We start from the raw sequence: 12,111 nt of genomic DNA on the forward strand, positions 1-12,111 counted from the left end.
TTTCTGCCGAGAGATCTGCTGTGAGTCTGATGGGCTTCCCTTTGTGGGTAACCCGACCTTTCTCTCTGGCTGCCCTTAAGATTTTTTCCTTCATTTCAACTTTGGTGAATCTGGCAATTATGTGTCTTGGAGTTGCTCTTCTCGAGGAGTATCTTTGTGGCGTTCTCTGTATTTCCTGGATTTGAATGTTGGCCTGCCCTACTAGGTTGGGGAAGTTCTCCTGGATGATATCCTGAAGAGTGTTTTCCAACTTGGTTCCATTTTCCCCTTCACTTTCAGGCACCCCAATCAGACGTAGATTTGGTTTTTTTACATAATCCCATACTTCTTGCAGGCTTTGTTCATTTCTTTTTCTTCTTTTTTCTTTTGGTTTCTCTTCTCGCTTCATTTCATTCATTTGATCCTCAATCGCTGATACTCTTTCTTCCAGTTGATCGAGTCGGTTACTGAAGCTTGTGCATTTGTCACGTATTTCTCGTGTCATGGTTTTCATCTCTTTCATTTCGTTTATGACCTTCTCTGCATTAATTACTCTAGCCGTCAATTCTTCCACTTTTTTTTCAAGATTTTTAGTTTCTTTGCGCTGGGTACGTAATTCCTCCTTTAGCTCTGAGAAATTTGATGGACTGAAGCCTTCTTCTCTCATCTCGTCAAAGTCATTCTCCGTCCAGCTTTGATCCGTTGCTGGCGATGAGCTGCGCTCCTTTGCCGGGGGAGATGCGCTCTTGTTTTTTGAATTTCCAGCTTTTCTGCCCTGCTTTTTCCCCATCTTTGTGGTTTTATCTGCCTCTGGTCTTTGATGATGGTGATGTACTGATGGGGTTTTGGTGTAGGTGTCCTTCCTGTTTGATAGTTTTCCTTCTAACAGTCAGGACCCTCAGCTGTAGGTCTGTTGGAGATTGCTTGAGGTCCACTCCAGATCCTGTTTGCCTGGGTATCAGCAGCAGAGGCTGCAGAAGATAGAATATTTCTGAACAGCGAGTGTACCTGTCTGATTCTTGCTTTGGAAGCTTCCTCTCAGGGGTGTACTCCACCCTGTGAGTTGTGGGGTGTCAGACTGCCCCTAGTGGGGGATGTCTCCCAGTTAGGCTACTCAGGGGTCAGGGACCCACTTGAGCAGGCAGTCTGTCCCTTCTCAGATCTCAACCTCTGTGTTGGGAGATCCACTGCTCTCTTCAAAGCTGTCAGACAGAGTCGTTTGTGTCTGCAGAGGATTCTGCTGCTTTTTTGTTGTTGTTGTTGTTGTTGTGTAGCTGTGCCCTGTCCCCAGAGGTGGAGTCTACAGAGACAGGCAGGTTTCCTTGAGCTGCTGTGAGCTCCACCCAGTTGGAGCTTCCCAGCAGCTTTGTTTACCTACTTAAGCCTCAGCAATGGCGGGCGCCCCTCCCCCAGCCTCGCTGCTGCCTTGCCGGTAGATCACAGACTGCTGTGCTAGCAATGAGGGAGGCTCCGTGGGCGTGGGACCCTCCCGGCCAGGTGTGGGATATGATCTCCTGGTGTGCCTGTTTGCTTAAAGCGCAATATTGGGGTGGGAGTTACCCGATTTTCCAGGTGTTGTGTGTCTCAGTTCCCCTGGCTAGGAAAAGGGATTCCCTTCCCCCTTGCGCTTCCCAGGTGAGGCGATGCCTCGCCCTGCTTCAGCTCTCGCTGGTCGGGCTGCAGCAGCTGACCAGCACCGATCGTCCGGCACTCCCCAGTGAGATGAACCCAGTACCTCAGTTGAAAATGCAGAAATCACCGGTCTTCTGTGTCGCTGGCGCTGGGAGTTGGAGACTGGAGCTGTTCCTATTCGGCCATCTTGCCGGGAAAATCTGATCTATTCTGCTTGTTTTCTCGACATTGAGTTAAGCATCATGTGGTTAAGCATCCCCTTCAGCTTTGCTTCTGGCACAGTTTTTTTAAGACGAGATTTCTTTTCTGCTGGCTCTTCACACAGTATACAATGGGGTTCATCAGTGGATGCACAAGCAGAAAAACATCAACTATGAGGATCCTAGTGATTGGGAAACTATGTTTGGCAAATCGGTAGATGACAGCTGGGGAGATAATGGGCGCATAGAAGATGAGCACAGCACAGATGTGGGAAACACATGTATTGAGGACCTCGAGCCTTTCCTTTTGTGATGCTATGCTCAACACTGCTTTCAGTATCGACATGTAGGACATGAAAATAAATGTCAAGTCTATGATGCCTGTGAGAGCCACAAATAAGCCATAGATGATGTTGACCTTGTTGTCAGAGCAGGCCAGTTTCATGACATCTTGATGGAGGCAGTAGGATTGGGACAGGAGGTTCTTCTTACAGTATTTTAGATGTTTTAGAGTGAAAGTAAATGGGAGGATCAACAAAACATTTTTGAGAGAAAAAGCAAGCCCAATTTGAATGACTCTGGCACTGGTGAGGATGGAAGTGTATCTCAGGGGGTTGCAGATGGCAATAAAGCGATCAAAGGATGTTATAAGAAGTATAGATGACTCCATAGCTGAGAATCTATGGATGAGAAACTCTTGAGCAATACAGGCATCGGGGGAAATTCCTGGAGCATTGAACAGGAAAATCCTTAACATGGTAGGGAGAGAGGAGAGGGATAGTCCCAGGTCAGAGAGAGCCAACATGGAGAGAAAATAGTACATGGGCTCATGCAAAGAAGGCTCTGTTTTTATGAAAAATAGAATGGTACAATTCCCCAGGATAGCAACAGTGTACATGAGACATATGGGGAGAGAGATCCAAATGTTGGCATGTTCCATATCGGGGATCCCAACCAAGTAGAAAACAGAGATTTCCATTTCAGAGGTATTGAGAACGGACATCCCAGTATTTAAGAGCAAAGATGAGAAGCTCATAAGAGGTTTTCTGTAGAGGTATAAGTAGATTGGCTCAAATGCCTGGCTCTATCCTATTGAACTCATTGAGGTCTTATGACACCAGGTATATAGACAATTTTTAGACACAAACCTAAAGGGAGAAATAGATAGGTAGACTCAACTAAAAACAAAAAACTGAGAGAAAAATGATGCAAATTGATATCAAAATCTAATCTTAAAATAGATACAGATTATAATAGATACAAGTCCTATACGAGGACTACTGATCAACTGAGATAATTATACAGGCAAATATTATCCAACTCAAAGACTTGAGACTTTTGCTTTTTAATATAAATGTTGCAATATTTGTACTGTTTATGAATTTGTTTAAAATTTGTCATAAAAATTCAGCTGTAAAAAAAGTTGTTTAAAATTTTGTTAAAAATTTATAATTTTTTTAAAAGTTCAAAGCATTTACATAAAATTCAGAAAAAGAAACATACATGTATATAGTGGCTTCAGTGTAAACATGGATTTTCTTTTCCTTTCCTCAAATCTTCTTTTATATCTCTCAAAAATATGTTGTCATTTTTTATAGAGGATTTTGCAAAATTTATTTTTAGGTCATTACGATTTTATTGCTATTCTTTGCAGAATCATTCATCCTCTATTATTTTCTATTTTTGTTACTGATTACTGATTGTGTAGAGAAACAATATAAAATTTTGTTGTCAAAATCTATCATCCCACGCTGTTCTTTCTCTTTTCGTCTCTTTCTTCACTACCATAGATTTCTGAGTGCCTTTGCATCGTCTTCTTAACTCCGTATACACCTTTGTAAAGAAATCCTAGGAAGGATTTGTATGTGGTACATGTACATCATGGAATATTATACAGCCATAAATGGAATGAGATCATTTCCTTTGCAGGGACATGGATGGAACTGGAAGCTATTATCGTCAGCAAACTAATGCAGGAACAGAAAACCAAACACCTCATGTTCTCACTTATAAGTCAGAGCTGAATGAACAGAACAAGAACACATGGACACAGAGAGAGGAACCACACACACTGGGGCCTGTCAGGGGTTGAGGTGGGGGGAGGAAGAGTATTAGGAAAAATAGCGAATGCATGCTGGGCTTAATACCTAGGTGATGGGTTGATGGGTGCAGCAAACCACCGTGGCACATGTTTACCTATGTAACAAACCTGCATGTCCTGCACATGTACCCCAGAACTTAAAATAAAATAACATTTTAAAAAAATACCTAGGAAGTTCTGGATTGAATAAGAAATTACATGCAAAAAAGCAAACAAAACACAAGAAAAAATAAGGCAAGTGTTAAGATAATATTTGCCTAGAGTTTAGAAGATCCTTATACAAAATCAGAGGAGGGCAATGTATAAATTTTTATTACTTTGGCTAATACCAGTATGATGGCTGTCTGTCTTAAACACTAACCCAGTTGTGTCAAGTGGCCCAACTACCAACTGAGGGCTCTTTGTATCTGTTAGGCCTAGTGTCCTCCAACTCCCAAGTCTTGCTTCTGATATTAATCTGAAAAGAGTGAGATTAAGTCTTCAATGGAAAACTGAAGATTTATTGTAACAGGGCTTTTAAGATTGTTATTTGTTATTTATTCCATATGGTTGAATAGAGTTATAGGAAGTTCTTAACCTCCAAGACAGAGGTTCAAAGTGTATTTAATGTTAAAATTGTTTAGGTAAGTGAATCGTTTGAGAAGAATGTGCACCTTTTGCTGCTTGAGATCCTTCTGTGTGGCTTTTGTATGAAATATAGCCAGTTCCGGCTTCACTGCCTCAAACTTCTCTGTCACTGACTTCATCTCCCCTCCATGCTGTTCCGTCCTGTGCATATATGGAGACACCGTTCCTCTTTTGATTTCCTCCCAAATGTTCTCTAGGGAACATCCTCCCAAAACTTTGGGTTGCCAAGGTGTTGGTATTGTTTTTGACATATAGTAACTGCTTTAACAGCTCTGCATCGTTTAATCAATGTACACTTTTTAAAATCTGAGCTTTAAATCCCTCCACGTTCAACCTAGCTAATAACTTTGAGCTCATACCAGCCCTCTTAATAGGATAAAAATTACTTTGCAATCAGTGAGGAAAAGTGGGTATAAAAATCTTTCTTTAGGAAATGCTGCGCCCTTCTTGAAGAAAATTATTTTATTTTGCTTTAAAAGATGTTGCTTTTAGAGAATCTAGAGGAAAATAGAACATTGCACAGATAGGATTGTCCAGTATTCTGTCTTCAGCTCAGAAATGCCTACTCAACTAAATTGTCTTGTTTATAAAAATGCAAAAAAGTTGAAGTAATAGATACAGAATGTCTTTTTAAAATGAAGTTAAAATAAAATTTAGTATTTACATGAAAGTTGTTAAATAAGGTTATCATCTTCTTTATATTAATAGTATAATGATCTTCGTATAATAATGTCAGGATGGTGTTATGCAGATTGTGTCAAATCTTGAGTATATGTTGTCATGGAAGCAAGTATTAAATGATAAAATCATAGCAGCTTATTAAGGATAAAATACCCATCTTAATGCTCTTGATTAATGAGACTTGCAATTGGAACATCAGAGTTTTCAGGTACTTAGCAAGATCATACTTGGTCTATACTTCAAGGTAAGAAGGAGCTGAGCCCCGGATAAAGCCACTCCAATCCCAGCTATTAGGCACATGTATTGATCTTGATGGTCTTACTCCAGCCCTTCTACCCTGGTGCCTTTTTCGTGGAACAAAGGCCTCTGAGGATGACAACTCAAGAAGCAAGTCCCAGAGGGATTAAAAAGCCCACAGGTCTTTTTTTACACAGGTGAGTCCTTAAATAAGAGTAGACTCAAACAGAATCAGCTGAATTGCTATACTGCATATAAATTAGCCATTGAAGATTAATATCTTATGTGACCTATTCTGCTTTATTCAACAGAATTGATTGCTCTTTCATCTGCAGTTATAGGTTCTTCTGGAGAAGTGTTCACAATTTATTTTCCTAGGTCATTATGTCTGTGCCATTATAATTGAGTTTTCCCAGTCGCTTTTGCTACTTGCTTATACATGCAATTTTTATCTTATTAAATGGAAGTTTTAATTCTTCTCATGTTTAAGAGCACCTGAATTTATTTTTAGAGGCCAGTCTATGTATACCCTTTGTTCATTTTTAAAAATTTTTATCTATTAGTCTGAGTACTTCCTATATTAAATAAATGTATTTTTACTGTTACATAAAGTAAAGATTTCTTGCTCTTGTGTTACTCATATTTGTCTTTGATAATGATGTTGTTGCAGGTTGAAATACCTTTGAAATAAACATTGAGCTAAACATTTGTGTGCAGAAGTTTATTGGGAGTGTTTCTATGTTAAACAGCTATCAGGGAAAAAAGGGAAATAGAACTAGTGGAAAGAGAAATTAAGTTCCATTCAATTGTTAGAAAAGCTGCATTAAATCTTGAAGAGATCTCTAAGGCTAAAATGATCCCACTTCGAAATTGTCCTGAATTGGAGGAAAGGCCTGAGCCTTTTTAACAGTCTATCGATGGGCCATTGGATGTGGTCTTTAAATGGGAGGAGTCATGACTTTGGATAAAGTGGCTCCATTTAGAAGAAAGAAATTTTCAAGAAGGACTCAAATGAGACCTGTTAGCTATAACACTCTCATTAGAGGAATGAGTGCTTCAGGTCTGGCAGAATAAGAACATCCAGGTGATTCACTGAGCATCAACTGCAGTTCAACCATTGCTCACTTTCACCTAAAAACTTCAGAAATAAATTCCGGAAGCAGCTTTTTCAGAATTAGTATAGGACTTTTTGTCCATTCAGAAGCGACAGGTGAACTGTTAGTGGGATGATTCAAAGTCCCCTACACTGCAGCTGTCCTGAGGCTCCAACTGTAATATACTATCCCTCTTCTCTAGTATCCAGCTCAGACTTCTGTACCCTTAGCTAGAACTTAATCCTTGGCCACCATAAACATCTTAAGCTGTGGCTTTTGCATTTGTCCATTGATACGGTGGGCTTTGTGTCCCCACCCAAATCTCATTGTAAATTGAAGTGTCCAGGTGTCCAAGTGTCCAGGGAAAGACCTGTTGGGAGGTGATTGGATCATAGGGATGGTTTCCCTCATGCTGTTTTTATGATAGTGAGTTCTCATGAGATCTGATCTCATGGTTTTATAAGGAGCTCTTCCCTCATCACTTTCTTCACTTACTCTTGCCTGCCACCATGTAGGATGTGCCTTTGCTTCTTTGTTGCCTTCTGACCTTATTATAAGTTCCCTGAGGCCTCCCAAGCCATGCAGAACTGTGAGTCAATTAAACCTCTTTCCTTTTTAAATTACTCAATGCCAGGTATCTCTTTACAGTAGAGCAAAAGTGGAAAAATACATCTATTTACCATCAAAACAGGGCAAGAAATATCAAAGGATGCCCAGGGATCACCTAACAGTAAGCATATTCTTACTTGGCCACATTGAGTGTCAGCACTTCTAACTCATTCTGATTATTAAAGTAATTATTTTCTTTGCTTACTGGTGTCTTAGAATGACATGGTGCCATCTCTAATAGTTTAACAGAATTATATGTCTTTTGGTATAATACTTTTACCTATGGAATCAGAATCTCTAAACCAACAGAGCCCAGAACAGCAGGACTAAAACACAGGTTCTCAGAGTGGGTAAATGGAAGCAATGTTTGATAATGACAACACTATTTTTTTCTTCATAATAAAAATAAGTTTTCTTCATATTAAAAAAAGAACACTATGGATATTGATTTAGGTTATATACTGTGTCCTGGAAGATATGGCCACATCATCTCACATATCATCACTGAACTGACACTTCAGATCAGTGTAATTTCATTACTCTGTCAGACTAGCAGCAGTTTGAGAAAGAACAAAAGGATTACATTGTTAGGGTTCTACCTTCACCTATTTCCCACCACCAGGTCATAAATTAGGAATAATTTGCAGCATAAACAGATGGTGAGGTGTTGTGTCTGATGAGAGCAGAAAAGGACTATACCCTAAAGAAGTTACGAAAATACGATAGAATCTACCAGCAAGATATGACAAAGTAAGCATGACACATTGAGCTTGCTTAGTCCAAGAAGTTAGAAAATGAAATTATATAGCAAAAAGTATATGACTTGTGAGTACCGTCACAAAATATAGAATTTAATATCCAGCTAAAACCTTAAGACATGAAACAAACATTTTGCGGATATTGCTCTCAGAAGCATGTAGAAAGGGGCATCCATAGGAGCAAAATAATGGGCAGCAACAACAATAATACTTGGCTTGCATCCTCACAAGAAATCAAAGATGAATAACCATGAAGCTGAGAGCAGTTGCCTCACGGAGAATTTGCAAGCCCTTGCCAAGATTCCAGATCTGAATTCCTTCAGACTGCAAACCAACGATTGAATAAGTCCCCAGGTTAGTTATTTTATCACCGTTATACACATTATACTGATTTCCCTGGTCATGCAAAGGGATTGACTGTCACTTGCTTGAGTAACTATACTGGTGAAAAATGAACATCATGTCATTTTTAGGACTGTTGGATGCAGGATTTGAATTGACACTGGTATCTCTAATGTATAATTGGGACTGATGTATTTGGTAGTGGCTCAATCCTTAGTTTAATGAGTAAGAGCTTTTACAGTGAGAGAGACGAAACAGAGGTCTATGAAATTGTCTGCAAATGTCTGGGGCTAATAAGTTAATTCCAAAACAAATACCATACCCGAAGGTCATTGATGAAATTTTGTGTCACATTCCCTATTTTAACTTACCTGTGTGGTCTCTGCAGACTACAGTTACACCTTGGAAAGTGACTGTAGACTGCTGGAAGTTCAACCAAGTAGTAGTTACAACCACTGGACAGATATGATTTCTTAGATTCATTAGCCTTATGTACATGCCCAAAGTTTCCAGATGATAACTGTAGTTTATTTATGGAAAAAGTGTACCTCCTTTTGAAACCAATGAATTTAACATGACAGAGTCCACAGTCGTGAGGGCAGAAAACACCACATCTTCCATGACCCATGTATTTTTTCTTTTGGGGTAGCATCACATGAAGGTCTTTTATTCAATGCATATATTGAACACTTAACAAAATTTCTGCAAGCAAAGAACAAAATATAGGGATGGAAAAGAAAAGAAAACATAAAATATATTTAAAAATTAAAATTTAAGTTTACTAACACAAAATAATGCAAAAGGAAAAGTAAACTAATGAAAAACTCGATGAAATAGTGAAAGTTGTGCAAATAAAATGGATATGCAATAATTCTGCATTTTATAAATATGCAATTTATAATCCCATAGTCATAGAATTATACATATTATTTGTTGATTTTCAACTTTTGAAGAAAAATATGAAAGATTACTTTGTGGTGACAAAATAATATAAACAATTTTTAAGTAAAAAGATAGTTCATTAAAAGAAGTATTTGTGGACATTAATATCCTCATTCTCCTAAGTGAAGAGTGAAGAAATATTATTTGTATCTGTTTTAATGAGAAGTACAATGACCATAATATTGTTTAGAAGCTTAGCATACACAATGAAGAAAATAAAATAATAACAAACATATTAAGAAGGACAGGACTTAAGGGGTTTTCAGTTAAGGTGAATTCTTATTTATTATGACAATAGATATTATCCGAGACTGCAAATCAGTAAATAACAATATAAACACATTAGTTAAATAGTTGAATGTTATTACTGGAAAAACTTATAAAAGAAGAAATTTAAACAACTCAAAATTGTTTCCTTTAGGGAGTGTACTGAAGATGGCAAAGGAGAGTCAAGGAACTGTTATTTCTTTTCTCAAATCTTTGCACTGTTTGATTTTTTAAAATATAAGCATGTATAATTTTAATAAAATATATAGGTGTGTTTGTGTGCATACCTGTATGTATGTCATACAACACTTAATGATAGAGATACTCATTCTGAGAAAGGCATTGTCATGAGAACATCGTAGAGTGTATTTACACAAACCGAGATGGCATAACTAAAGTAGATGCTATAGCCTATTGTTCCTGGGTTACAAAACCATGCAGCAAGCTATTGTACTAAATACTATAGACAATTGTAACACAATAGTAAATAATTGTATATCCAAACATAAAAAATGTATGGTAAACATACAACATAAAAGATTAAAAATGCTACACTTTGGTAGGGCACTTTCTATAAAAGGAGCGTGTGGGCCTCGAGGTTGCTCTGGGTGAGTCAGGGTGTGATTGGTGAGTGAATGTACACTACTGTACACTTAGGCGACCCTAAATTTAGCTTAAAACTTTCTTATTTAATAATAAATTAACCTTATCTTCTTATAACTTTTTTATTTACAAACTTTAATTTTTTAAATTTTTGAATCTTTTGTAATAGGACTTAGCTTAAACACAACCACATTGTATAACTGTAAAAACTTTTTTCTTTATATCCTTATTCTATAACCTTTTTATATTTTTAAATTGTTTTTTTTTTTTATTTTTTTGAACTTTTTGTTAGAAACGAATACATAAACACTACATTGTCTAGGCCTGTACAGGCTCGGGATCATCAATAGCGTTGTCTTACACCTCCATATCTTGCCCCACTGCAAGGTCTTCAGGGTGCATGAAGTTGTCATCTCCTATAACAACAATTCTTTCTTCTGAAATACCTCCTGACTGACATGCCTGAGGATGTTTGAAAGTTAACTTTACATATATATGTATGTATATGTACATATATAAATACATATACAGAGACATCAATTTTCCCTGCACCTACTCTTTACCTGAGTGACAGAAAAGGTGGCCATGCATTCTGATATCTCCAAAATTACTTTTTCTCCTTTCATCCAAAAGGAGATGGGAAACCATTCAAAATCTTCTGGGAGAGGTCTTAGGCACAGGCCAGATGTTTACACCCAGGAGATCAAATACTACAGGCATGATGAGAAAGATGAAAGCATAGATGGGGGTGAGAGGAGAGATAGGGGCCTGTTTCCATAGTTCTGATTTAAAAATATATATAAAATCTGGTATCCATTATTAAAACTTTCTGGTTAAATTCACAGGTCTTTTGTTCCTTATATTGCCAATATGTTCTGCCTCATAACTATTTAAAAAGTATGATTTTGGATCAGCAGCATTGGCATCACTTAGGATCTTGTTAGAAATTTAGAACATTAGGCTTATCCAAGACCTGCTGAATTAGACTCTGCATTCTTATTAACATCCACAGGCGATTCCATGCGTATTACATTTTGAGAAACACTGTTGTACTTTCAATACATTGTTTACCTTATCTGCAGCTGAATCATTAATAAGTCATTCATTTGCTTTCTTAGTCAAGCCGGCTCTTAGCACTCAGCACTCATGTACTTGAGTGCTGGGTCAGGCTTACAGGTGGCTGCTCATCTGTGCCGGCCCTATCAGATCGCATGGGACATACTGGGAGTTCCAGGAGCAGCATTAGAGAGGTGTGTTTCAAGATGAGAGACGGGACAGTCTCATCAAAAGTGGCAATCCAGGCCAGTGATCAAAGATTCTGCCTTCAGAATAAAATACTCTTTGTTTATAACTTCTGTATATAACTTTGAGCATTGTGACCCCAATGACAATAAATGACCTCAAAACCTCATTTCCTTAACTACAAGATGAATACCATAAAACACCTACTTCACAGGTAGTTGGGTTGATGAAGAAAGTGCATTCTTGACACAGTGTATATGCTCAATAAGTTGTTATAATGATCACTCGTCCTGTGTTGAGCGATCTGAATTATATGCACCTATGTATCGCTAGTTTGTTAAGTATTCACTCACTTCTGATTTCCTTACCAGCTATGAGATTGTTTTTTACTCAACACTTTTATTCATTTAATGAATAATGGGTTCCTTCCAAGTTCTAAAGTCTGTACTACAGATATTAATGCAACGTGAAGTTGCTGTCATTAATGAACCTACAGTGTCATTTATGGGCTGTAAAATATGAGGGCTTCTTTATATTTCATTTTTTTCAATTTGTTAGTAAATTTGTCAATTGACAAATAAAAATTGTATATAGTTATTGTGTACAACAGAATATTTTGAAATTTCAGGAAGGTTTCATTTATTAACATTTCTGCAATAGAATTTCAAGAACACGTCAGAGTGACTGAGGAACCATGCTCTATGGGGGTTCTCTGGTCACCTTCCTTCAATGGGATAGGGAGATTTAACCTGATTTTTAACCATCCTAGAGAAGTCTATGTTCAGAACATTGGAGAA

The 12,111-nt window shown here is 37.8% G+C and overlaps 1 protein-coding gene across 1 annotated transcript; it reads right to left on the reverse strand.

The window, feature by feature from the left end:
* Positions 1-1,746: 1,746 nt before the first annotated feature.
* LOC116269737 (olfactory receptor 51A4-like) lies at positions 1,747-3,157 on the reverse strand. Its single transcript, XM_031653255.1, has one exon. The coding sequence runs from the start codon at positions 2,845-2,847 to the stop codon at positions 1,873-1,875; it is 975 nt and encodes a 324-aa protein (XP_031509115.1). The 5' UTR covers positions 2,848-3,157; the 3' UTR covers positions 1,747-1,872.
* Between the last annotated feature and the right edge of the window lie 8,954 nt (positions 3,158-12,111).

This window comes from Papio anubis, chromosome 12 (assembly GCF_008728515.1).
Source record: "Papio anubis isolate 15944 chromosome 12, Panubis1.0, whole genome shotgun sequence".
Lineage (NCBI taxonomy): Eukaryota > Metazoa > Chordata > Mammalia > Primates > Cercopithecidae > Papio > Papio anubis.